The 24,367-nt window shown below is 41.7% G+C and overlaps 1 protein-coding gene across 6 annotated transcripts in view; it reads left to right on the top strand.

Annotated features, from left to right (window-relative positions):
* Positions 1–24,367, top strand: part of LOC124619817 (TRAF3-interacting protein 1) — a 244,350-nt gene that overhangs the window by 169,605 nt on the left and 50,378 nt on the right. For all 6 annotated transcript variants that reach the window (XM_047146416.1, XM_047146417.1, XM_047146414.1 and 3 more), the window contains 3 exons: positions 10,760–10,925; positions 14,855–15,034; positions 23,430–23,541. In XM_047146416.1, the coding sequence (XP_047002372.1) occupies positions 10,760–10,925; positions 14,855–15,034; positions 23,430–23,541 (458 nt within the window). The remainder of the gene's footprint in view (positions 1–10,759; positions 10,926–14,854; positions 15,035–23,429; positions 23,542–24,367) is intronic.

Below are 24,367 nucleotides of genomic sequence, written 5' to 3'. Positions count from 1 at the left end.
TTATACACAAATGACTTTTCACAGGATAGCATCCCTAAGGCACTCAGTCATTCTTCTTTCATAATATTTTGTAGAAACGTTTTGAATCTCTTGAGCATTGAAAAGCACTGCTCAGCTTCTGATGTTGAGATAGGCGTCGTGATTAGCAGTTTCAAAACTTTAACAGTTTCGTCAAATGTGTCATGAAGTTCATTTTCTAGAATCAGCAAAAGAAATGAAACTGCGTCAGCAACTGTTCTCAACTCAGGCCTAGCTTAGAAGACTTGAAACTCACCCTTCAAATTTCTTTTTTTCCAGAAATGTATGTGTGTCTTTAATTTCGAGGTATTTGTCTGGAGAATCAGTGATGTATTTGTCAAACTGATTTGTATCAAATAAGTGTGCTGGAATGAGGTGTCCAGTGAACTGAAAACATAATTTTATTTCAGAAATGATGGCATCACACACTTCCAAATCATCTATGCATTTATGCCATCAAGAATCCATGGCTTCTTAGCAGGCATCGTTTTGTGATCTCTGATCTTTTGCATTACTGCTTCAAAGTTCTGGTTGTCTTGCATTGCTGTGGTCAGTTCGGTTATCTTCTTCTGAAGCTGATTAAAAAGTATGCCTGCATGAGACATTATATTGTAGAAAAATGATAGCCAGAAAATCAATTCGTTATCTTGCAGTCTTTGTTTGAATGAGCCAGCTTTTTCAATAGTAGCAGATAGTTTTATGCTCTCACTTGTTTCAGTGACTTCCATACCAGTAATAAGATTTTTTGCTGTTTTCGAAAACTTCTTTTACTATTCGCAAATGGTAATTCCATCTCGTCACACACATGGGGAAAGCTTTTTTAAATAGTGCTATGCAACACCTTTGATCTCTGTGGTTAGTTAGAAAAGAAAAAAGAATTACCCTAAAGGTGTGCAAAACATTTTGCAATTAAGAGAGGCTCCCCAACATAAGGTTGAACTGATGCGCATAACAATGGATGCAGTTTGCATTTGGATATTTGTCTTTAATTAATTTCTGGGCCCTGTTTGAATTGCAACTCATCACGTTTGCACATGGTTGGGAAGGGAGTGAGATAGGTCTGTAGCCTCTCCCCAATGTTATTCAATCTGTATATTGCGCAAGCAGTAAAGGAAACAAAAGAAAAATTCGGATTAGGTATTAAAATCCATGGAGAAGAAATAAAAACTTTGAGGTTCGCCGATGACATTGTAAGAAGGACTTGGAAGAGCAGTTGAATGGAATGGACAGTGTCTTGAAAGGAGGACGTAAGATGAACATCAACAAAAGCAAAACGAGGATAATGGAATGTAGTTGAATTAAATCGGGTGATGCTGAGGGAATTACATTAGGAAATGAGACACTTAAAGTAGTAAAGGAGTTTTGCTATTTGTGGAGCAAAATAACTGATGATGGTCGAAGTAGAGAGGATATAAAATGTTGACTGTCAATGGCAAGGAAAGCGTTTCTGAAGAAGAAAAATTTGTTAACATCGAGTATAGATTTAAGTGTCAGGAAGTTGTTTCTGAAAGTATTTGTGTGGAGTGTAGCCATGTATGGAAGTGAAACATGGATGATAAATAGTTTAGACAAGAAGAGAAAATGTGGTGCTACAGAAGAATGCTGAAGATTAGATGGGTAGATCACATAACTAATGAGGAGGTATTGAATAGGATTGGGGAGAAGAGGAGTTTGTGGTGCAACTTGACTAGAAGAAGGGATCGGTTGGTAGGACATGTTCAGAGGCATCAAGGGATCACCAATTTAGTATTGGAGGGCAGCGTGGAGGGTAAAATTCGTAGAGGGAGACCAAGAGATGAATACACTGAGCAGATTCAGAAGGATGTAGGTTGCAGTAGGTACTGGGAGATGAAGAAGCTTGCACAGGTAGAGTAGCATGGAGAGCTGCATCAAACCAGTCTTAGGACTGAAGACCACAACAACAAGAACAACAACAACAACAACAAACGTTTGCTCCATCATAACCGTGAGCTGTTAGTTTTGCTCAGTCATCGCCAATTAATGGTTCAGTTTCTTTCAGAATACTCTCAGCTATAGTATGAGCATTCTGACTTTCTGGATTAACAATGTTCCAAAATCTTTCAACAGGTTTTCCCTCAACAATGTAACCCAGTACAATAACCAGTTGAAATTCACAACACGCATGTGTGCTTTCATCCACGATTATTGCAACATAATGAGCACGTTTTATTTCTTTACGAACTTCATCATGGTACACTTGCAACATGCACTGAATTAGCTCATGAAAAGCCCCCCTTATTTTGAGAGGCATCAGATTCATCATGGCTCCCGAGAGCCAGTTCAAGGCACCACAGAACCAAATACAGTTACAATAAAATTCGGTATATACCTATTCTTTTCTACACTTTTGTTATGGCTGTCAGTTGTATGTCTATTTTGTGAATCTAATTTCTGCTGAATGTTGATTTTGCTTAGAAATCAAAGGCTAAGCTCATTATTCATATGTTGCTTTGACATTTCATGTACTTTTATTTTAGACCATTGATGCCTAATATTAGTTACTCTGTACTTAGGTCAATGAACGTCTCCCCAAAATAACACACAAGGGAAACAAAAACAGCATTGCTTTCTTCACAACCACAAATCCAGTTCTTCTTTTGGTTAATTTCTGCACTGAACTCATGGCATCGGTTTTTTGTTTGCTGCTACAGATTCAGATTCAGAGTGGCCTACCTAGTGTTTATCATCTGAGAGTCCTGTTGCTAAATGTCATATTTAATAACTCATTTACTTTGTTCATGTTTGCTATCTTCACAGTCAACTGAATTTTCCCTTACAGATAACACTGTGCAGACAGCAATAGACGATCAGTTACCTGACCTCACAATAACTACAATCTGGTACTGCACGCTGCGGAATTCGAATCCCCGCCAGACGTCATGGATGTTGAAGACCCATAGAGGTCTCTGTACTATCGCGCCGTAAGCTGTGGTGGTGTGCACCTCCTGGCCCGCATTTACAGTGAGGGTGCCACAGTGGAACATGTGGTTGCAGCGACCAATTGCGGCATTTCCGATTGAGTACTTAAGTGCCTGCCTGTCGCTCAGCCTGCCAATCTAACCTCGCGTGTTTCTCAGGACATATTGCCTCGCATTAGACAGTGTATTGACTTTCGTGTTTTCTTTACGAGTGGACGTGGTTGTCTTGTTTGGTTTGTGACTCTGTTGTCTGTTCTTGTTGTGTCGTAAGGTCCTTAGTTGGTTGCGTCCATGCTCTCCTGTCGTGTTGATGTTTGTGGGCCGCTCCGCAGCTCCTGCTGCGTTTTTGTCACTACAACCCCGCGACCGTCCTGGTCACAGTTACAACATTTTGGCGACGAGGTAAACGGTGGTCGTTCTTGGTATGGAGGCGAAGTTGGTCTGTCTGCTGGAGCAACAGCAGCAGCCCATGCAGCAGCAGCAGCAGCAGCTCCAGTGAGACATCTTACAAAAGTCGCTGCAGTTGCTAGCGGACAAAGTCGATGCCTGGGACGCGTTACCGCACCAGCTTCAGGGTCCTCGTGTGTCCGATGCTTTCCCGCGTCTGCCGTCGTTTCCACCATTTCATGACGCTAAAGAGGACTGGGAAACCTACTTACATAGGCTGAAACAGCATTTCACGGTTTTTCAAGTCACGGACGACTCCTTGCAGCGGTCGTTGTTTTTGTCTTGGGCCTCTCCAGACACGTTCTTTCTTCTCCGCAAGTTGGCACCATTGTCAGATCCTGTGGCTCTCTCTTTCCAGGTGATCTGCCTTTTGCTGACGAACTATTATTCCCAACGCTACCACGTAGTCGCCTCACGGCTGGAGTTCCACCAGTACCATAAACAGCCTGGTCAATCGTATCGTTCCTGGGTCACGGACTTGCAGGGTCTCAGCCGTCGATTCGATTTTGCGTGCATCAATCAGCAGTGTAAGGCTTCGTATGCGGACTCCCTGATCCGGGATGTGGTGGTTCAGCTGGCTCCCGACCCTGAGGGCCGTACTGCGGCGTTGAAACTCGACAACTCCTCCTTGTAAGACATTCTCCACATTGCCCACTCCTTTGAAATTGCTCAAGCGACTAACGAGCGTCTTATGGCGCGACTGCAGGTGGCGGCGGAGTCACGGTGGGTTCCGCCCTCGCGACGTTGACGTGGCCCGGCCGACAGGGGCCAGCGCCGTCGGGACTCCCCCGTGTTCCGACGTCTCTGTGGCGTCGGCGCCTTCGGTCACCCCTGTCCGCCGGTCGCACGGCCCACTTCTGCCTTGCCCACAGTGCTTTACTGCCCGTTCGCGGGCTGATTGTCCCCACTGCTGGAAAACGTGCATGCTGTGTAACAAGGAGGGCCACATCCGAATGGTTTGCCGTAGTTGCTCAACTTGCTCCAGTCCTGCACCTCCTGGGCCTCAAGATACCGTCCACGCTCTGCACCCGGTCGTCCCACAGGATGACCCATCAGCACGGAAGCTTTTCCTCATGCTCTGCATTTTCACTGAGGATGTCAGTTTTCAGGTTGACACTGGGGCCACCGTCTCCCTGATTAATATGGCAACATATTCCTGGCTGGGCTCTCCTCTCTCCTGCATTGTCATCTCCCTCTTGCCGTTTGGTCGCCTACGGAGACAGTTCCATTCCCCATAGTGGGCAGTTTGTTGTCCAGGCGACGTACAAGTGTGTTCACCGGCTCGTTACCCTCTTTGTCATCAACAATCCGTTGGCTTTGAATATATTTGGCCTGGATGTGTTTCAACTGTTTGGCTTTTCAATTTCCAATGAAGTTAAGGTCGTTGAGACGGCTGTTCCCTTTTAGGACTTGGACGATCTGTACTCCGCTTTTGTACCGTTGTTTTAACCGGATCTCGGATGTGCTTCCAGCTTTCAGGCGCACATCACCCTACGGCCGGATGCACAGCCTTTTTTTTTTTCTGGGCCCGGCCCCTTCCGCTGGCCTTGCGGCCCGTGGTCAAGCAGGAACTTGGATCGGCTCCAGGCCGCTGGCGTGCTGGAGCCTGTCACTTACAGCGTATGGGCGACACCACTGGTGGTCATACGGAAACCCAATGGGTCCCATCGGCTGTGTGGGGACTTCGGCACTACAGTCAATGCTCAATCCATCATTGACTTACCCCATTCCCTGACAGAAAGACCTTTTTGCCAAGCTTTCCAGGCGGAATTATTTTTCCAAGATCAACCTGGCTGGTACATAACACTAATTGCCCTTGGATGCCGAATCTCAGAAATTCATGGTTGTCAACACGCCTTTTGGATTGTATAAGTACAAGTGCCTTCCCTTTGGTGACTCTTCAGCGCCGGCCATTTTCCAGCGATTCCTGGAGCAGCACACACAGCCTATCCCTGCCTGTGTGAATTATCTGGATGACATCTTGGTCACTGGGCATTCCCGCCAGGAACATTTGCAAAACCCCAGCGCTTTATTTCACACTCTGCAGTCTGCTGGTTTACGCTGAAGGCTGGACAAGTGTTGTTTTTTCAACCGGAATGGAATACTTGGACCACTGACTTAGCAAAGATGGCATTAGCCCTGCGGATTGTAATGTCGTGGCCATTGAGGCCCTTCCTCGTCCCAAACACTTATCTGAACTCCACATGTTTTTGGGCAAGGTTACTTATTACTTTAAGTTCTGCCTTCATTGCTCAACCCCTCAATCACTTGTGTTGCAAAGGGGTACCTTTTGAGTGGACCCCTGCCTGTGACCTGGCTTTTCTTCATTTAAAGGCAATGCTGAAATCCGCCCCTTATGTTACTCCCTTTTCTCCAGACCGCCCATTGGTTGTGGCGGCTGATGCGTCGGCGTATGGCATTGGGGCCGTTCTTGTGCACTGGGAATCCGATGGCTCTGAACAGCCCTTTGCTTATGCCTCTAAGACGTTGACCCCAGCACAACGGAACTACTCACAGATTGAAAAGGAGGCTCTGGTGATCGTGTTCGCTGTCCAAAAATTTCACTTCTATCTCTTTGGGGCAAAGTTCACCTTTCTGACAGACCGTAAACCCTTGGTTACACTTTTTGGACCTCACTCTCACCTTCTGAAGCGGACGGCTCAACGTCTCCAGCCCTGGGCATTATTTTTTCATAATTACGCTTAAGGATGTAAGGATGTAGAGGCTTATCTCACTAGGGGTAAGATAGATACTGCCTACAGGAAAATTAAAGAGACCTTTGGAGAAAAGAGAGCCACTTGTATGAATATCAAGAGCTCAGATGGAAACCCAGTTCTAAGCAAAGAAGGGAAAGCAGAAAGGTGGAAGGAGTATATAGAGGGTCTATACAAGGCGATGTACTTGAGGACAATATTATGGAAATGGAAGAGGATGTAGAAGAAGATGAAATGGGAGGTACGATACTGCGTGAAGAGTTTGACAGAGCAGTGAAAGACCTGAGTTGAAACAAGGCCCCGGGAGTAGACAACATTCCATTGGAACTACTGATGGCCTTGGGAGAGCCAGTCCTGACAAAACTCTACCATGTAGTGAGCAAGATGTATGAGACAGGTGAAATACCCTCAGACTTCAAGAAGAATATAATAATTCCAATCCCAAAGAAAGCAGGTGTTGACAGATGTGAAAATTACCGAACAATCAATTTAATAAGCCACGGCTGCAAAATACTAACGCGTATTCTTTACAGACGAATGGAAAAACTGGTAGAAGCCGACCTCGGCGAAGATCAGTTTGGATTCCGCAGAAATGTTGGAACACGTGAGGCAATACTGACCCTATGACTTATCTTAGAAAATAGATTAGGGAAAGGCAAACCTACATTTCTAGCATTTTTAGACTTAGAGAAAGCTTTTGACAATGTTGACTGAAATACTCTCTCTCAAATTCTGAGGGTGGCAGGGGTAAAATACAGGAAGCGAAAGGCTATTTACAATTTGTACAGAAACCAGATGGCAGTTATAAGAGTCGAGGGGCATGAAAGGGAAGCAGCGGTTGGGAAGGGAGTGAGACAGGGTTGTAGCCTGTCCCCGATGTTATTCAAACCGTATACTGAGCAAGCAATAAAGGAAACAAAAGAAAAGTTCGGAGTAGGTATTTCAATCCATGGAGAAGAAATAAAAACATTGAGGTTCACCGATGACTTTGTAATTCTGTCAGAGACAGCAAAGGACTTGGAAGAGCAGTTGAACGGAATGGACAGTGTTTTGAAAGGAGGATATAAGATGAACATCAATGAAAGCAAAACGAGGATAATGGAATGTAGTCGAATTAAGTCGGGTGATGCTGGAGCAAAATAACTGATGATGGTCGAAGTAGAGAGGATATAAAATGTAGACTGGCAATGGCAAGGAAAGCATTTCTCAAGAACAGAAATTTGTTAACATCGAGTATAGATTTAAGTGTCAGGAAGTCGTTTCTGAAAGTATTTGTATGGAGTGTAGCCATGTATGGAAGTGAAACATGGACGATAAATAGTTTGGACAAGAAGAGAATAGAAGCTTCCGAAATGTGGTGCTACAGAAGAATGCTGAAGATTAGATGGGTAGATCACATAGCTAATGAGGAGGTATTGAATAGAATTGGGGAGAAGAGGAGCTTGTGGCACAACTTGACAAGAAGAAGGGACCGGTTGGTAGGACATGTTCTGAGGCATCAAGGGATCACAAATTTAGCATTGGAGGGCAGCGTGGAGGGTAAAAATCGTAGAGGGAGCCAAAGAGATGAATACACTAAGCAGATTCAGAAGGATGTAGGTTGCAGTAAGTACTGGGAGATGAAGAAGCTTGCACAGGATAGAGTAGCATGGAGAGCTGCATCAAACCAGTCTCAAGACTGAAGACAACAACAACAACAACGCTTACACCATCTGGTATAAGCCTACCGCCCACCATGCTAACGCGGACGCTTTGTCACGTTTCGCAGCGGGCCCCGATCCTGCCTTTGACCAACAGGAGGTCCTCTGCTTTCACATTGATTATGCCTGCCGGGATGCGCTGGACAGTCTGCCTCCTATGGCTGTTCACATTGCTGCAACTACCCTCCACGACCCTGTCTTGCTGCAGGTTCTCAACTACGTGGTCCACGGGTGGCATCCTACATCACTCGTCGGATGCAGTCCAATTTCAGCCCTTGGCGCCACCTGTGCCACAGGCTCTCCATGGTCGATGATGTCCTTCTGTTGGCCATGGAGTCAGATGCCCATCGGGTGGTCATCCCTCTGGCATTGCAGCTTCGTGTGCTCAGTTTGCTACCCCGCGGGCACTGGGGTATGTCCCGTATGAAAGTTTTTGCTTGCCGGCATATGTATTGGCCAGGCATCGATGGCGATATTGAGCGCCTGGTCCGTGGGTGCGCTGTCTGTGCGTGTCACCAGGCGAGTCCCCCTCAGTCATTTGCACCCTGGCCTGTGCCTTGCCAGCCCTGGGATCGCATCCATATTGATTTTGCGGGCCCGTTTTTTGGGTCCATGTGGTTACTCATCGTTAACACCTACTCCAAATACCCATATGTTCTCCGAATGCATTCCACCACCACAGAGGCTACACTTATGGCCCTGGCCCAGGTTCTCGCCATCGAGGGTCTGCCACATACATCGGTCTCCGATAATGGTCCCCAATTCACGCCGTCCTCCTTCCACGACTTTTGTCAGGCCAACGGTATCAAACATATCCGTAGCCCACCTTTCCTCCCTTCTTCCAATGGTGCAACAGAGAGGCTTGTCCGCACTTTTAAACAACAGTTGACTAAGGCAGTCGACACATCTCCAACCACATCAGCCCTCACCCTGTTTTTGAGCACCCATCGCACTACGTCCATTGACGGATGCAGTCCAGCAGAGCTCCTTCATGGGCGACTGCCGCGGACCCTGCTCCATTTGCTGATGCCATCCTCCTCCCGCCTCCACTCCCGGCCCTCACAGCAGTAGGCCCCTGGCACGGCCGTGTGGGCCCGCGAGTACGGGTGCAAGGCAGGTTGGACACCCGCCACAGTCGTCGCAGCCCATGGGTGGCATGTGACGTTGGTGCAGACATCGAAAGGCTTGGGGCGCCGTCATCATAATCAGCTCCGCCCGCATGCTGCCACCGGGACTCGTCCCACCACCTCTGTCCCTACCTCCTTCAGGTCAAGTGGTCCTGGAGTCACCATCCCTGCCCCCGGTCGCCATCTGCCCGAGGGCCTGCCGCCAGCCCTCTCTGCTCCGGGTGGATCGGCGGCTCCCTCCCCCGCCCTGGACTCTGGATCGGCTGTCATGGATACCTCTGGCATCCCTCCCTCCTCGCCAATAGCGGTTGATGAGCCCAGCCCCTCTTCCCACTGCCGCCCGCCTTGGCACCGTCCGGGGTGTTTCTGCCCCTACGCACAAGTTCAGAGGGGGAGGGATCTGGTACCGTGCACTGTGGAATTTGAATCCCCGCCAGACATCATGGACGTCGAAGACCCCTAGAGGTCTCTGTACCATCGCGCCGTAAGCTGTGGAGGCGCATGCCTCCTGGCCCACATTTACAGTGAGGGCGCCACAGTGGAACACATGGTTTCAGCAGTCAATAGCAGTGTCCCCGGTCGAGTACTAAAGCACCTGCCTGTCGCTCAGCCTGCCAGTCTAACCTCGCGTGCGTCTCAAGACATATCGCTTTGCATTAGACAGCGTATTGACTTTCGTGTTTTCTTTGTGAGTGGATGTGGTTGTCTAGTAGGTTTTCTTGACTCTGTTGTTTAAGTCTTGTTGTTGTTGTCGTAAGGTCCTTCATTGGTCGTGTCCGTCCTCTCCCATTGTGCTGTTGTTCGCAGGCCACTCCGCGGGTTCTGCCATGTTTCAGTCACTACAACCCCGCAAGTGTTCCGGTCACCATTACAACATACGTCTTTGTACAGAATTGTATCACACAAATATAACGAGTATAAACAGAAATAATACACCTTTGTTTGGAAAACAGATGCTCAACAGATGGTGAATACATTCGTTTTTTGTTCTGTAGCAATATCCCTGCTGTTGTGAAACATACCAATATTGAAATAATGCCTCTTAGTTTCAAAATCTAAAGGCATAAATATATTCAAATTATATATAGCTATTTATAATGATATTTAAGTGTGTTATTTCTGTGTTCAATTTAATTCAGCATTAACTAGCATTTAGGAATACATTAGCATTAACTTGCATGAAGATTGTAAACTTGGATTACAAGAAATCTGCAGTCTGATGTATTCTAACATGATCCCTAGATGGCAGATCGTGCTTGTATAGGCCCTGCATTTTACTGCTCTGTGGCAGAAGGAACATAAAGCCCTGAGTCAGACTACCTGCGGCTCCACCTCCACCATAAGAAGCGTGTAGAAACCAATGGCTCAGCCTTTCAGTCAGTGGTTATGAGGGTAGACGGTGCCAATCTGCAATTGGCTCCAAGCTTCAGAAAACTACCGCGAGAGCGCATGCAGTGAAACGCGCCTCTTCAAGTCAGAAAATACATACTCTGAAACAATGTTTTATGTGCAGTTCACAATGATTTCTCTTTCTTTCTTTTTTATACAAGTGGTGCCATGGGACAGTGGCACTACCTGAGAGGCCATCCCTGTTGCATATTCAGATGTGTCAGTCTTGAATGATAAAACACAAATGTGTTTTCCTATCAGTGGTTCAGTGCTAAGTAAGTATTTGGTGTAATCTGGAAACACACAACTTTGTTTTATATTCTTGTACCTAACTGAGCCAACAGAAATTTACAAAAGAGCTTTGACTGGTGCCAAAATATAAACTATTTTCATATTGGTAATTTGTGATTGTTATTGCTAAACAGGACAGACACTAGTAAATCAGATAAGTGAAAGGGATAAATTGACTGCGGATGATGACAAAATGAAAGAAGAAAATGAACATCCAGAGCCTGTTCCCAGCTCCCAAGGAACAGAACAAAACATAGTGAATCCAGAAACAAAGTCAACAGATATGAAGAATATCACTAGGTAGTGTATTATTATTACAAATGAGTAACATTTTCTGTTTTCTTTTAGAAGTGCTTGCAATCTTGCCATTATAACAGACTCATAAACATAATACATTGTATAGAAAGATATAATGAATCTATATCTTTCTATACAATGTATTTAAAATCACATGGAGAGTGCAATGGCTGCTTGGAAAGTAACTTCTGGCTGACTATTAATAAAATACTGATCCATTTAATGAAATTTTATTGATTAAATACTCAAGCTACAACCATACATTCCTTATTTAAAAACAGTTAATGACACAGTGTAAAATGTTGATCACAGTGACTGGTTTCAGCTGCGTGTAACCATCTACAGGTATATTTTACATGACAAGGTTACTTGCAATAGATATAAAGGACCTCTGTGGACTGATCTGTCAAAGTGTGACAAACTTCTGTGTACCTTCATTGCAGAAGTGCCAGCAACATTAACCATGATTTGACAAGATCTTGAAAATCTTCATTCAGTAATCTGATTTAACAGTATGTCTTCCTTGTGCTGAAAGACAATGATCATATCTTTCTTTGGAGAAAACATCGGGTGGCATTTTCCAGATTTTTGTGGTGAACTGGTTTGAGACTTTGACATTCTCACAGCGTTCACTTACAGAATCTGTGTGTCATCAGCAGTTCATTGCGACTAAGAAAATAGTCATCTTTCACTACTTGTTGTTGTAAGAATATGAGAGTCAAACCAATTCTGTGTGTTCTAAGGTCACCTCAAAGAATTTTGTGCACCTACTGAGCACAAACCTTGTGATAGCCAATCTTTCAATTACTCTGAACATCCAGAGCCCATTCCCAGCTCCCGAGGTACAGAACAGAACATGGTGAGCCCAGAAACACAACCAACAGTTATGAGGAATATCATACATTCTATATTATTATCACAAACAAGTAACACTTTCTGTTTTCTCTTAGAAACCGTGGATCTTGCCATTGGTGGGGAGGCTTGCTTGCCTCAGCGATACAGGTAGCCGTACTGTAGGTGCAAACACAATGGAGGGGTATCTTTTGAGAGGCCAGACAAATGTGTGGTTCCTGAAGAGAGGCAGCAGCCTTCTGAGTTGATGCAGGGCAGTGGTCTGGATGATTGACTGATCTGGCCTTGTAGCATCAACCAAAATGGTGTGGTACTGTGAATGACTGAAACCAAGGGGAAACTACAGCCATAATTTTCTCAAGTGCATGCAGACCTACTGTGTGATTAAATACGATGGCATCCTTTTGGGTAAAATATTTCACATGTAAAATGGTCCCCCATTTGGATGTCTGGCCAGAAACTACTTAGGAGGATGTCTTCATCAGAGGTGTGGAGGGTTTCAGAGTAGAACATTCAGTAAATCATTGAGTAGAGCATTGGAAAGGGATATAATAGAAGATGAAGGGGTAGCATTGGGAGATGAGAAAGTGGAGACAGCGGAGGATCAAATAGGTAAAAAGACATGTCATAGTGGAAATTCTTGGATAAAACTAGTGATACCGAATTTAACTGATGAAATGAGAATCTAAAAATGCAGCAAATGAATCATGTGAAATGGAATACAAATGTCTAAAAATGAGATTGATAGGAAGTGCAAAATGGTTGAGCAGGAATGCCTGGAGGACAAATGTAAGGATTTAGAAGAATATATCCCTATAAGAAAGACAGATACTGCATACAGTATAATTGAAGAGGCCTTGTCAAAAAAGAGAAGCAGCTATACAAATATCAAGAGCTCAAATAAAAAACCAGTTCTAAGCAAAGAATGGAAAGCTGAAATGTGGAAGGAGTATGTAGAGCATCTATACGAGGGAGATGGATTTGGAGGCAAAATTATAGAACTGGATGAAGATGTTGTGTCTAGACAAGACAGCCTAGACACAATGAGAGGAAGCCGAAAGGCACGCGCTAAGCTAAAGCTGGATGGCGAGAGGTCTGAAACAGGATACGTAATGAATGCTAAAAAGAAAAGTACGTAGCTTCTGGAATACTTAACTTTAATCCATCCTTTTGGTACATCTGGAGATTGTGGCAATACAAGTGAGACTCTTTAGATACATGCAATGTTACTAATGGCGCCTTGCTAGGTGGTAGCCATGGACTTAGCTGAAGGCTATTCTAACTATCTGCTCTCCAAATGGGCGAGGCTTCGTCAGTGTGCATCGCTAGCTACGTTGTCCGTACAACTGGGGCGAGTGCTAGTCCGTATCTCAAGACCTGCCTTGTGGTGGCGCTCGGTCTGCGATCACACAGTGGCGACACGCGGGTCCGACATGTACTAATGGACCGCGGCCGATTTAAAACTACCACCTAGCAAGTGTGGTGTCTGGCGGTGACACCACAGAAGACATAGATGAATGTGAGATGGGAGATATGATAGTGGGAGAAGAACCTGATAGAACAGAGAAAAGCCTAAATCAAAACAAGGCCCCGGGAATAGAAGACATTCTGCCAGAATTACTGATAGGCTTGGGAGAGCGAGCTGAGCCAGAAGTTATACAATATGTATGAGACAGGCAAGTTAGCCTCAGACCCCAAAAAGAATGTAATAGTTCCAATTCCAAAGAAATCAGGTGCTGAAAGGTGTGAATATTACCAAACTATCAGTTTAATAAGTAATGTTTGACAAATGCTAACTTGAATCCAGTACAAAAGAATGGCAAAACTGGTAGAAGCCAACATCATTGAAGGTGAGTTTGGATTACAGAGAAATGTAGGGACATGAAAGATAATCCTGACCCTACAACTTATCTGGAAAATAGGTTAAGGAAAGGCCAACGTACATTTATAGCATTTTTGGACTTACAGAAAGCTTTTGACAGTATTGACTGGAGTATTTTATTTGAAATTCTAAAGGTAGCAGGGTAAAATACAGGGAGTGAAAGGCTATTTACTACTTGAGAGAAACTAGACGGCAGTTATAAGAGTTGATGGGCCTGGATGGGAAGCAGTGTTAGAGAAGGGAGTGACACAGGGTTGTAGCCTGTCCTCGATGTTATTCAATCTGTAATTTGAACAAACAGTAAAGAAACTCAAAGAAAAGTGTTTAGTAGGACTTAATGTTCAGGGAAAAGAAATAAAAACTTTGAGGTTTGCCAATGACACAGTAATCTGTCAGACACAACCGTGGACTTGGAAGAGCAGTTTAACAGAATGGACAGTTTCTTGAGAGGAGGTTATAAGATGAACATCAACAAAAGCTAAATGAGAATAATGGAATGTAGTCGAATTAAATCAGATGATGCTGATGGTATTAGATTAGGAAATGAGACACTGAAAGTAGTATATGAGTTTTGCTATTTGGGCAGCAAAGTAACTGGTGATGGTCGAAGCAGAGAGGATATAAAATATAGACTAGTAATGACAAGAAAAGCATTTCTGAAGAAGAGAAATTTGTTGATATTGAGTATAGATTTAGATGTCAGGAAGTCTTTTCCGAAAGTGTTTGTGGAGTATAGCTACATGTGGAAGTGAAACGTGGACGATAAACAGTTTAGAAAAGAAGAGAATAGAAGCTTTTGAAATATGGTGCTACAGATAAATGCTGAAGATTAGGTGAGTGGACCATGTATTTAACGTTGTACTTAACAGAATTTACCACTCATAACATTCTCTCCATAAAGTGCACAAATTTTATGGTGAATCTCTACAATTTTTGGTTTTTTACCTGCAGAAAATAAATAATTGCACACATTCCCAATCATCAGGTTTCATTATAGTAGCACACTATAATGCCACAAGCAGCAGGTCAGTGATCTCCCATCTCAGTAGCAAAGGCACACTGGCCTAAGCTGGATATTGGTGAACAGGACACATTATTAGGCACCTTTTTTCTTGTTTTGCAGTTACTCTCTAACAACTATTATGTGTTTTGGAATGGTTACTATGATTTTCAGATATTATGTTTGTTCTCCTTACAGCAGCAGCAATAATATTACCAACAACAATGTTCACAATGGAGAAGGAAGTGTTGCGGCGCCAAAAGTGAATGTAATCAGACCGAAGACAGCTCGTCTGGGAAGTGCCAGGCCTATGAGTGCCAGGCCAGCTGCTCCACGGATAAGAGATCGTGGCGAGGTGGTGGTGCCTGCAGAAGTCCAGTGAGTACCTGCAAGAGTACCCATTGAAAACTTCATCCGTTCAAATCTAAAGAGAGAATATATCAACAAAAATAATCAATTCTAAAAGTATAATGTAACCAGTGGAAAAATGCTCCTACCAGGGCACAAAAATGTGAATATGTTACGGTTTATTTAAAGGACTGACTGAAAAGTGGGGTACCAGCTGCCTCATTCTACCTTCCTCAGCGCCTTTATGTATTTTCCCAAAAATTTGGCACACAAATGTATTCCCACTTTTTTTAAAATATGCAACTTACCCTGGGGGACTGATGACCTTCGTTGTTTAGTCCCCCTTAAACATCCCAACAACCACCACCACCACCAACTTACCTCAAACTCCCGCAAGCTCTTTGAACTGTAACCCTAAACTCTAACTAGTCCATCACTGTAAAATATTACCATGTGATCTGGTTCTTGACAGCTTCTTTGGGAAGCAAATTTCAACATATCCCACGAAAACTGGAGGAAATGAGTTACATGCATCATGAAAAGAATAGTTGCTACTCACCATATACCGGAGATGCTGAATTGCAGATAGGCACAACAAAAAAGGCTGTCAGAAAATGAGCTTATTGTTAACAAGGCCTTCATCGGAGATGGAACACACACACACGCACACACACACACACACACACACACACACACACACACACACACACGAGACCACAGAGAGAGAGAGAGAGAGAGAGAGAGTGTGTGTGTGTGTGTGTGTGTGTGTGTGTGTGTGTGTGTGTGTGTGTGTGTGTTCTATCTCTTATGAAGGCCTTGTTGGCCAGAAGTTCGCTTTCTGACAATCTTTTTTGTTGTGCCTATCTGCAACTAAGTATCTCCACTGTATAGTGAGTATAAACTACTATTTTCATAATAGTGTTACATTCCATACTGGATTTTCCGTTGTTGTGTTATATGCATCATTTGTATCTCATAAAGACAAGCAAACATTTTGTTCCCAAGGAGAGACAGCAGCCTTTTGAGTAGTTGCAGGGGCAACAGTCTGGCTGATTGACTGATCTGGCCTTGTAGCATCAACCAAAATGGTATGGCTGTACTGGTACTGTGAACAACTGAAAGCTAGGGGAAACAACAGCTGTAATTTTTCCCATGGGCATGAAGCCCTACTGTGTGTTTAAATATGATGGCAGCCTTTTGGGTAAAACATTTTGCATGTAAACTGGTCCCCTATTTGGATCTCCGAGCAGGAACTACTTAGGAGGATGTCATCATCAAGAGAAACAAAACTGAACTGCCATTATGCACTATGGAGCATGGGCTGTTAGATACCTTAATCGAGCATTTAGGTTAGAAAATTTAGAAAGTGGAAATGGATCATTTCAAGTTAGATATAGCGGGAATGTGTGAAGTTTGGTGACAGGAGGAACAGAACTTCTGGCTAGGTAAATGCAGGCTTATATATACAAAATGAAAGAGGGATAATGCAGGAATAGGTTTAATAATGAGTGAGAAAGTAGGAATATGAGTAAGCTTCTATGAGTACTGTAGTGAATGCATATTGGAGCCAAGATAGACATGAAACCTACAACCACCACAGTAGTACAAGATTTTATGCCAGCTTGCTCCACAGGTGATGAAGAGGTAGAAGAAATTTATGATGAGATGAAAAAAATTATTCAGGTAGTTAAGAGAGATGAAATTTTAATAGTGATGTGCGACTGGAATTCAGTAGTATGAAAAGGAAGAACAGGAAAAATAGTAGATGAATATGGACCTGGAAAAGGTATGAAAGAGAAAGCTGCCTGGTAGAATTGTGCACAGAGCATAATTTAATCATCACTACCACGTGGTTTAAGACTCATGAAAGAAGGCTGTACTCGTGGAAGAGACCTGGAGACACCAGCAAGTTTCAGATTGATTATACACTGAAGAGCCAAAGAAACTGGCACACCTGCCTAATATCGTGTAGAGCCCCTGCGAGCACGTAGAAGTGCCATTACATGATGTGGAATGGACTCAACTAATGTCTGAGGTAGCGCTTGAGGGAATTGACATAATGAATCTTGCAATGCTGTCCATAAATCTGTAAGAGTATGAGGGGGTGGAGGTCTTTTCTTAACAGCACATTGCAAGGCATCCCAGATATACTCAATAATGTTCATATATGAGGAGTTTGGTGGCCACCTGAAGTGCTTAAACTCAGAAGAGTGTTACTGGAGCCACTCTGTAGAAATTCTGGACAACTAAGATGTCACGTTGTCCTGCTGGAATTGCCCAAGTCCATCGAAATGCACAGTGGACATGAAAGGGTGCAGGTGATCAGACAGGATGCTTACATACCTGTCAGAGTCATATCTAGACGTATCAGGGGTTACATATCACTCCTGCCTCACACAACCCAAACCATTATAGAGCCTCCACCAGCTTGAACAGTCCCCTGCTGACATGCAGGGTCCACGGGTTCATGTCGTTGTCTCCATACCTATCACATCCATCTGCTCAATACAATTTGAAATTAGACTGATCCAAACAGGCAACATGTTTCTAGTCATCAACAGTCCAATGTTGGTGCTAACGACTGGATGCAAGTTATAACGCTTTGTGTTACGCAGTCATCGAGGGTATATGAGTGGTCCTTTGGCTCCGAAAGCCCATATCAATGATGTTTTGTTGGATAGTTCACAGGTTGACACTTGCTGATGGCCCAGAATTGAAATGTGCAATAATTTGTGGTTGCACTTCTGTCACGTTGAATGATTCTCTTCAGTCGTCATTGGTCCTGTTCTTGCAGGATCTTTTTTTAGCTGCAGAAATTTCATAGATTTGATATTTTACTGGATTCCTGATATTCACGGTACACTCATGAAGTGGTTGTACGGGAAAATCCCCACTTCAACGCTACCTCGAAGATGCTATGTCCTATCACTCGTGCACCGACTATAACACCACGTTCAGACTCACTTAAATCTTGATAACTTGCCATTGTAGCAACAGTAACCAATCTATCAACTGTGCCAGACAGTTGTTGTCTTACACAGGCGATGCTGACTGCAGCGTTGTATTCTGCCTGTTCACATGTCTCTGTATTCGAATACGCATGCCTACACCATTTTTTTTGGCACTTCAGTGTGTAATGTCAAGGTAGAGATTTTGGAACCAGATTTTAAATTGTCTGACATTTCCAGAGGCAGGTGTGGACTCTGAGCACAATTTGTTGGTTATGAACTGTAGCTGCAGGTGTGGACTCTGAGCACAATTTGTTGTTTATGAACTGTAGATTAAAACTGAAGAAATTGCAAAAAAGTAAGAATTTAAGGAGATAGGACCAGGATAAACTGAAAGAATCGGAGGTTGTGAAGAGTTTCAGAGGGATTATTAGAAATACAATAGAAAGGAATACAATAGAAGATGAACGGGGAGCTTTGAGAGATGAGAAAGTGAAGGCAGCAGGTGATCAAATAGGTAAAAAGACATGGTGTAGTGGAAATTCTTTGATAAAACAAGTAATACAGGATTTGATTGATGAAATGAGTCTAAAAATGCAGCAAATGAAGTAAGTGAAATGGAATGCAAATGTCTAAAAAACGAGATTGATAGGAAGTGAAAAATAACTGAGGAGGAATGGCTGAAGAACAGTGTAAGGATTTAGAAGATTATATCCCTCTAAGAAAGACAGATACTGCCTACAGGAAAATTAAAGAGGCCTTCTCAGACAAGAGATGCAGCTGAACAAATATCTGATACTGGGAAAAGAACGTGACAGAACAGTGAAAGACTTAAATCAAAGCAAGGTCCCAGGAATAGGTGACGTTCTGTCAGAACTACTGATAGGCTTGGGAGAGCCAGCCATGACAAAACTATTCCATCTGGTGTGCAATATATATGAGACAGGCAGTGCATCATTGAACTTCAAAAAGAGTCTAATAAATCCAATTGTAAAGAAAGCAGGTGCTGGCCCCACAATTTATCCTAGAAGAAAGTTTAAGGAAAGGCCAATCTACATTTATAGCATTTATAGACTTACAGAAAGCTTTTGACAATGTTGACTTTCTTTCAAGAGATAGTGGGGTCAAATAGAGAGAGTGAAAGGCTATTTGCAACTTGATGGAAACCAGATGGCAGTTATAAGAGTTGATGGGCCAGAAGGGGATCAGTATTTGAGAATAGAGTGAGACAGGATTGTAGCTTATCCTTGATGTTATTCAATCTGCAATTTGAACAAGCAGTAAAGAAAGCCAAATAAAAATGTGTAGTAGGACTTAATGTTTGGGGAGAAGAAATAAAAACTTCGAGGTTTGCCAATGACAGAGTAATTCTGTCAGAGACAGCAAAGGACTTTGAAGGGCATGTGAATGGAGTGGGCAGTGTCTTGAAAGAAGGTTATTAAAAAAAGAAGAGGAAGAAGAAGAAGATAATGGAATGTAGTCAAATTAAATCAGACGATGCTGAGAGAATTAAGATGAGGAAACAAAACACTAAAAGTAGTAGATGAGTTTGTTGTTTGGGCAGCAAAATAATTTGTAATGGCCGAAATATTAGGTAAGTAGATTGTGTATCTAAAGAGGAGGCACTGAACAGAATTGACGAGAAAAGAAATTTGGGACACAATCTGACTACAAGAAAGGATCGGTTGTAGGACACATTCTGTGACTTCAAGGAATCACCAATTTAGTATTGGAGGCAAGTGTGGGTAAAAATCATGGAGGTAGATTAAGAGAGGAATACAGTAAGCAGATTTAGAAGGATATAGGTAGTAATTGAGAGATGAAAAGGCTTGCACAGGGTAGATTAGCATAGAGAGCTGCATCAAACCAGTCTTTGGATCAGAGACCGTAACAATGATATAGAGACAATACTTCTGCTTGGAACTCCTTAGTAGGATATTTATAAATTTTACATAATTTTGCGTAGAAAATTTATTTTATACATTAAGTATTCTTTTTTTTCCAGTGGCACTGAAGAAATTTTGAGGGCAAGAGCATTGTGGTCTGATAATCCCAAATCAGTATTTGTTACTACTACTTCTGTAGATCCTACATTCCAAAATATATTGTCTGTAAGACTGTTTGTATTATACGTTAGTCTGTTGGTTTGTGTGTGTATGTAAATAGGTTGAAATTACATAATAGGTTTAAGAACTGATCTTTTGACCTACTTACATTCATACGACTTGCATTTAAGTTGTCACAAACAATCACAGTGGCTCTTCCAGTAAATATAATGTTAAGCAATGTTTCTAATTGATTAATGAGAATGTCTGTATCGCCAGTAGGTTGTCTGTATATTGCTATGACATTGACTTTTCCCTGTATTCCATACAACTGTACAGCTGCTGCTTCAAAATGATTTTCCACACTTAATGATTCAGCTTCACACCTTCTTTTATACCCAGTACTTGATTTGGTAAAGATGTATATACACTTCATTTTTGGCATTTTTTTCTACAGCATTGGCATGCCATCTTATATAGATTAATGTTAGTGCTGTTTAGTTGTAAACTTCTTCGCCTATGTTCAATAATGCACATGCACTCAATGTTCACTACTGTGTCACATTCTAATGATTTATTTTTAAGGCACTGAATGTTTAGTGTTGAAATCTGCAGATGATTAGGATGGGAACTGCTTGCAGTTGTGTTTACATTTTGTGATGTTGTGTTCCTTCCTGTGTTCTGGCAAGGTGCCTAAAATCCTTAAAAAGGACATGTTTTCAGCATTTCATGGGTCATTAACCGGGCTGTGGTGAGATGCTTTCTGTTACTGTTGGTGCTACTGCTAATGTTTTTGTTGCTAATGTTTCTGTTGTTGTTGTTGTTGATAGTGATATTGTTTCAAATACTTCAGGTTTTGGTTTTGCAGCTACTGCTGTGCTCCCTTGGGAACTGGTAGCATTTGGGGTGTTTCCTTCTGTTGATGCAACATTATGTAATTGATCTTATAGTGGTAATAGTTCATTGTCAATGGATTCCACACAAGCTTTTCCTTATAATGTATAGTTCTTTTCTGTGAGGGGAATGATCTTTGAAGCTTCACACTTGACTTTTGTTTTTGTAGCTACTATTTTTAAAATATTTGTTATTACAAAGTTTTTCTCTATTTAGATGGGAGCTGTGTCTATCTCTTTCCATATTTTCTTATATCTACAAAAGTCGCATTTTCAAATGCCTTTATACAGTTTTATCTCATTATTTGCACTTTCTACTTCTTTGTTTACACAGGACCATTCCACTGGGTTGAAACAACGTGGAAATGAAAGTATGATGACATTTGTACTTCTTGGTTCACATAGTTCTCTTTTAAGCAAGAGAGCTAAATCTTTTTTATTGTTTCTTGCAACATCACTTGCTGTTGCCAGGAGAACTAAAAGTCTTTGTAGCTTAATGTGGAGATTTTTTGTGACTTATTAATGTTTCTGTACAGAATTTCACACCTGGTTTCCCTATGGAAGTTAGATTCAATTGCTTTTATTGCAAAAATCATTAGCTATGTTCCACTTGTGGCTGTCTGCATATGTTTCAATTTTAATACTGGTAGTTGAATTGGAGCTACAAAACCTAGGCCTACCTTTACTGTGCACAGCATCTTGTTTTATGTTGTTTATTTCATCACTTGTTTTTATTGCACAGTTGAGTAAGTCATTAGAACAACTTAAAAGTTGGTGATTTGTATTTACCACATTCACGTTGGATTTCACATTTTTCTGAAGCAACAAAGTTTTGGGTCCTACTGTATTCACATTTACCTTTTGCTTCTCACACAGCTCACGATAACTACATATTGCATTTCCATCATCTGCTGAGAAAGTACATGAAATGAGTTGTTGTATGCATAGATCTTACACTTATGTCACAATTTTCTTGATTTTGCACTTTCTGTTTGTTGCAACTGATCCCCAATTTTTCCCACTTTTCTGAAATAATTGAATTATTCTGCTGAAAACTTTAAATGTTCACTTCACTTTTTCTTTCTTGAAGTTTTATGATATTCATTTCCAGGGTACTAATTTCATACTGTAAACTACTAATGCATTCATTTAGCTTCGTAGTTTCAACATTGCAGTTTTCACAATTTTATCTTTTTTGTAGAAAAATTTGTATGAGAAACACATTTCAAACCTTTACCTTAGATGCCATCTTGTCCTAATCTTAATATCTTCAGCAAGACAATTCATCAGTCCATTGTACCCAAGCTATTTCATAATGCTTTGAGGAACAGCACAAGAATATATGTCTGCCTGTTTGTCACCTCAGAGTTCATGGCTTACTGAACACATTTGGGCTGCCATTGAGAAAGACATGTGGACCTTGGACCCAGCTCCAATGAATCTCTTCGAATTGTTGTCATTTGTTGTGAAGTCGTAAATCAGAGCAACTGCTCAAACTTATGGTATCTTGTGGAATGCTTTTCACGACAGACCATGACACTTCACAACAAAAGGGGAGTGCTACACCCTGCTTGGCGGTTGTCTGGAATCTAGTTGCTCACTATGCACGTGATATGTGATATGTTATTTATTCATCTCATTACGTACAATTTTCAAATCATTTGATTTGATATACAGGAGACATGTCAAGGTTTACAAAAGAAACTTTTTTAAGAGAAATACAAAAGTTTACATTATATTTTACATTTCTAAGTTACAGCTACACATGTACATAAAATAATACATGTAATACAATCCCTGTGTTCAGACTGTGAAGCTGTCCTCAATGAATTCGACAGAATAACAACACTTTTCCACCAGAAGAGTAAAGGGCAATCTTTTCAGTGAACCAAGCTCCATCTTAAATATATTACCACCTTTTATTTTATTGAAAATTTTTAACGCCATATTCTCTGACATTTGGGCATAAAGTTTTAAATGATGTGTTGGAAGTTTGAAGTTATATCTTTGGCGAGTGCTGTATTTGTGGTCAAAATGGGAAGTGTCTAGTGTGTGTTGATTTTTATATAGGAACACCACCATCTCATATATGTAAAGTGAGGGGATAGATAGTATTTTTAAATTTTTTTAACAGTGATCGACAAGATTCCTGTTTTTTTGCAGCACATGTTTCTAATTACTTTATTTTGTAATACTAGGGGCCTAGTGACATTTGCTGAATTTCCCCAGAAGATTATGCCATAACGAATAACTGACTCAAAGTAGCAGTGATAAACTATCTTTCTAGTATCCATGTTTGTGGCACCTGACAAAATACACATTGCAAATGCTTAGTTGTTCAGTTTATTTGCTAAGTAATCTATGTGTACCTTCCAAGCATGAGGCAGATGAAGTGACCAGTAATTCCGATACACATTTTTAGTCCAAAAAGAAAAACTGAAGCAAAAGGCAATGTATAAATAAAGCGTTTTGCACAGCAACTAAAAGATACTTCTGTAAGCCTTACTTCAGTGTGTCACTTTTTTCTTTTTGGTTTTAGACCAGTTGTTGCCAAAGTGAACATCATAACAGAAGGTGATCAGATGGCAGAGCAAGATGAAAATGAGAATTACATTGTTGAGTCCCAGGATCAACCAGCAATTGAAATATTGGTAAATAGTAAAATAAAGTTTTATGATTCAAATCAAAATCTATTAAGATGTCAAAGAACATATATCTGTCTGCAAAATTCTATTTCTCATTTAATTTATATTAACTACTACAACCTTATTAACTGTGTACACTTATGTGTCTTGAGTTACAGATTTACTCAGTATTTGCTCATTCATTACTAAATACTCTCCTACAATCCTCACTCTGGTACCTAGAACAGTCCTTTGATTGAGACTGGAAAGACTTTGAAAATATTGCAATAACTGTTGCTGGGATACAAGTGCCTGTATAGCTTTCGTACATTCATTATGTCATAATTTTTGTGTATTGTATTCTTCTGTGTCTTTGATTTCTAATACTAATCGTGGTTTAGTATTTTCCACCAGTCATTCATAGTCCTTCTTATTTCTAAATGTAATCTGCAGTTGCATCATTTGATGCTCTTTTATTATTTTTGAGAGTGCAGATGCACTACAATAGTCCCTGTTTATCCTGAAATATTAGATGAAGATACCTTCCTTCAGGATTACTCTAAACAAATGTTGATATTACATTTAATGTTGAATAGCTGATTTAAGCATTCAGTTAGTACTGGTCAGTTTCCTCAGTAGTTTATTCCCAAACCAACAGAGAATAAAAAAACTTAACAGAGTTGTTTAAAATCACACTCCACACTTGTATTAACATAACATGGTATGGAAAGTTCTGGAAAATGTAAGTAATGTATGATGAAAGACCCCCCAGGATATCGTAAAGTTAAAATTCATTAAAAACAAAAAATGAAACGCCGATCGACCATAAGCATTTGCAAAGACGTTAATTATG

The sequence above is a fragment of the Schistocerca americana genome, chromosome 6, assembly GCF_021461395.2.
Source record: "Schistocerca americana isolate TAMUIC-IGC-003095 chromosome 6, iqSchAmer2.1, whole genome shotgun sequence".
Lineage (NCBI taxonomy): Eukaryota > Metazoa > Arthropoda > Insecta > Orthoptera > Acrididae > Schistocerca > Schistocerca americana.
This window is presented reverse-complemented; position numbering and strand designations above follow the sequence as displayed.